This window comes from Vigna angularis, chromosome 9 (genome assembly GCF_016808095.1).
Source record: "Vigna angularis cultivar LongXiaoDou No.4 chromosome 9, ASM1680809v1, whole genome shotgun sequence".
NCBI lineage: Eukaryota > Viridiplantae > Streptophyta > Magnoliopsida > Fabales > Fabaceae > Vigna > Vigna angularis.
Window position 1 is genome coordinate 7,245,117 of NC_068978.1, and position 3,090 is coordinate 7,248,206.

Consider the following 3,090-nt stretch of genomic DNA (forward strand, 5'->3'; position numbering starts at 1 on the left):
TGAATAAACATTATAGTTGATTATGTATAAAAGATAGCTAATAAAATAAAATACATGGCACTTTGTTAATTCATAACTGAATAACAACGTAATTATTTACTTTACAAATACTCGATACATTTATTTATATATTCGAGTAAAATACATGGCACTTTTTACGGCAATTCCTCGTAGTAATGCAGACTTCAGACTATTTTATTGTATCTTTTTCAGACTGCTAATATTGTATTGAAAAAAGTTACAGCCAAACTACAATATTGTTTTAAAATGAAATAACATGACTCTCACTGTCCAAATTCTCCACAAAATTTACTCCTTTAAGAAAATAAATATAAATTCATTTTTCTATAATTAATTTATAAATAAGCTATTTGTAGAAATTGAGCTAATTTATCTAAATTTTTATGCAAGCTACTCCTAATTTTAACTTCTAAAATAAAGTGTGAAATATTGAATCATCAAACAGAAACACCAAACACCAGAAATCTTAATCAAAGAAAAACGTTGACAATTAACATAAATATTTTTTGCTTACAATATGATTACTGATTGAACGACTACATGGTCCAACAAAAGTTGTAATCAGCAAAATCGACATTCTCGTAGTAAACCTGAACAAGCTCATGATCTTGAATACCGCACCCGCCAAAAAGCAAGTCCAAAAACAAGGCTTGGCATATGGTTTCAAAGAAACGAGGCTCTTAAATAAAAAAGACTCAAGTGGAGCCCTCTTTTCGTCTTCAGAATACCAAATACTTAAACACTAAGCTAACTTGCCTTTCAATGGACCTTTCGGGATCTTACTCAACACTTTCTCGTCAAACACAGCATACTGTTTTTTGAACTCGATCAATCCTTTCTCAGCCAGAGGGTCTATCTTGTCTTCATACTTATCATAAAAGACAGGAACCGTATGCAACAAAACAAAGACTGCAAACGAAGATCAAGGAAATCAGTGAAATTCGATAAATCATTGTCATGGCTTAAAAACTAAATATAAAGCAAGAACAAGTTATTCTTACCAATGTAGAACAAGGTCAAGAAATCGACCCAGCTTCCCACAATTGATAGAACCCATGTGCTAACAATAACCTATCATAACATCAAGAACAGAATGCTCAGTTATTCAAACTAAAACTATCATTAAAGTGAGAATCATAGGTACAGTATTTTGTAGTTCAAACCATGTTAAAATCCCATAATTCATAATAATTACACGTTAAAATAGAATATTTGATGTATATGAATGAAATTAGAAATGAGTTTAATGCATACAATGAGGAATGTCTTCAAATCTCTTCCAGAACCGATAGCATGCAAGGCAGCAAATCCGCGATTGAGTTCAATTGTCAATGCAGATGCAAATTGAAGAAAAGGTTCTTCAGAAAGATGAACAACTGGGATGCGAGGTGGTGCCCTGAAACAACAATATTTGATATTACATGCAATGCAAATTGGTTAGAAACAAATGATAGCCACTACACAGGATGACTTGGTTCAATAATAGAATAACAACTTCCTAATTCTTACTTGTGAATAAATGTATGGGCATTGGACCACAAAAACAAAACCGCAAGCAACAGAATCAAGATGTGGCCGACTAGCGTAAGCAGATGATATTCAAGCAACTCAAAAAAGATCCAAACAGCTGTTGCTACAGCAAGTACACTAGCAGATATCTTCTTGTTCCTCCACAACAGCACATCAGCAGCTGCAATTGAATAGAACAATTGGTTAGGATTAAAAAAATAAATCCCATGTGAAATATTTTAGCTTCTGATTATAATAATTTAGCGATTATTATATGGAGCTTTTAAAAAAGAAGATTGTAGTATATTAGATGATTGTAGTATATTTGTTTACAATTTACAAGAAAACTCCAAAGTGACTATTTTTTCTAATAACTTCTGAGTTGAATAAAATTTAAATTATTTCAATATTTTGAAAAACTGGAAGCCACACGAAAAACTAAATAAATGATTCCTTCCCGAAAAAATCAGGTATTTCAAAGATATCTCCGATCTATATGATAAATCAACGTGTTTTTTTGACGGCAGTCAAACAACAATACTCAACAGGTAAAAAGACCACAAATCAAAACCCAATTCGAGAGCAATACAACATGTTGCTTCGTTTGAATATACCAAAATACTCATTAAATTCAATATAAGCGAACATCGAGCACAAAAAGATTCAAAATTCAATATCTCACACTTAAGTGAACTCGAATTCCAGTTCCAAATAATAACGTAGCATTCAAACAACTTAACTCCACTACTTAACAAAATGTAGCATCGTTCAGAATCTACTCAACATAGATCAACGAATCACTTCACATCACAGATCTAACGAAACCAAACCCAAACAGTGTCAATTAAGACAAAGAAAAGAAAATGCTAGAGAGAGATTCATACGCTTTCCACCGCCTAGGACGGAGTGAACGGGCTTCTCCCTCCCGAAGAGACGGAAAACCTTATCCTTGATCGAGGAAGTATCCTTGATCGAGGAAGATTCCTTTTTGTCGGAATCGGAATCCGAAGAAGAGGAAGAGTCATGGCCATGGCCATGGAGCTTGTCGGCGATCTTGTCGAGCAACGATTCCCCAGTCGCCGGTGCTGCAGTGTGCTCCGATTCTTCCGCCATTGTCTTCGAAAAACCCTAAATCTTCGAACGCGGAACCGCTCTTAAAGGGATCGAAAGGTTTTCGCTTTAGGCTCGTGCCGATGACAAGTAACGTGCGAGGCGCTCGGTGTCCCTTCTTATAGTGTTGTGCAAAACGAGGTTCAGTGCCGAACCTCAGGTTCGGTACACATTTGAATCTGGCACCAGTAATAGAGAGAGGGAAACCGTAGGAATTGACGGCGTCTCCGTTCAAAATCACTAGTGTTACTTTTCCCCCTAATAATCAGATTTTACTAACAGTCTAAAATGCATTAACTAAAAATAAAATTCTAGAACCGATTTTCTTATGTTACAGTAGCATTGATTAGCGGGTAAATTTATATTTAAATTTGAGTATTTTTTATTAAAATTAAAATTCTATTTTTCAAATACGTATGGTTAATGTTGATATTATTGGTAATACTGATT

The 3,090-nt window shown here is 34.3% G+C and overlaps 1 protein-coding gene across 1 annotated transcript; it reads right to left on the reverse strand.

Moving 5' to 3' along the window:
• Positions 1-487: 487 nt before the first annotated feature.
• On the reverse strand, positions 488-2,885 carry LOC108346851 (reticulon-like protein B1). The gene is made up of 5 exons (XM_017585902.2): positions 2,415-2,885; positions 1,531-1,711; positions 1,276-1,417; positions 1,023-1,092; positions 488-930 (listed from the first exon to the last, which is right to left on the reverse strand). The coding sequence occupies exons 1-5, from the start codon at positions 2,641-2,643 to the stop codon at positions 764-766; spliced, it is 789 nt and encodes a 262-aa protein (XP_017441391.1). The 5' UTR covers positions 2,644-2,885; the 3' UTR covers positions 488-763.
• Positions 2,886-3,090: the final 205 nt, after the last annotated feature.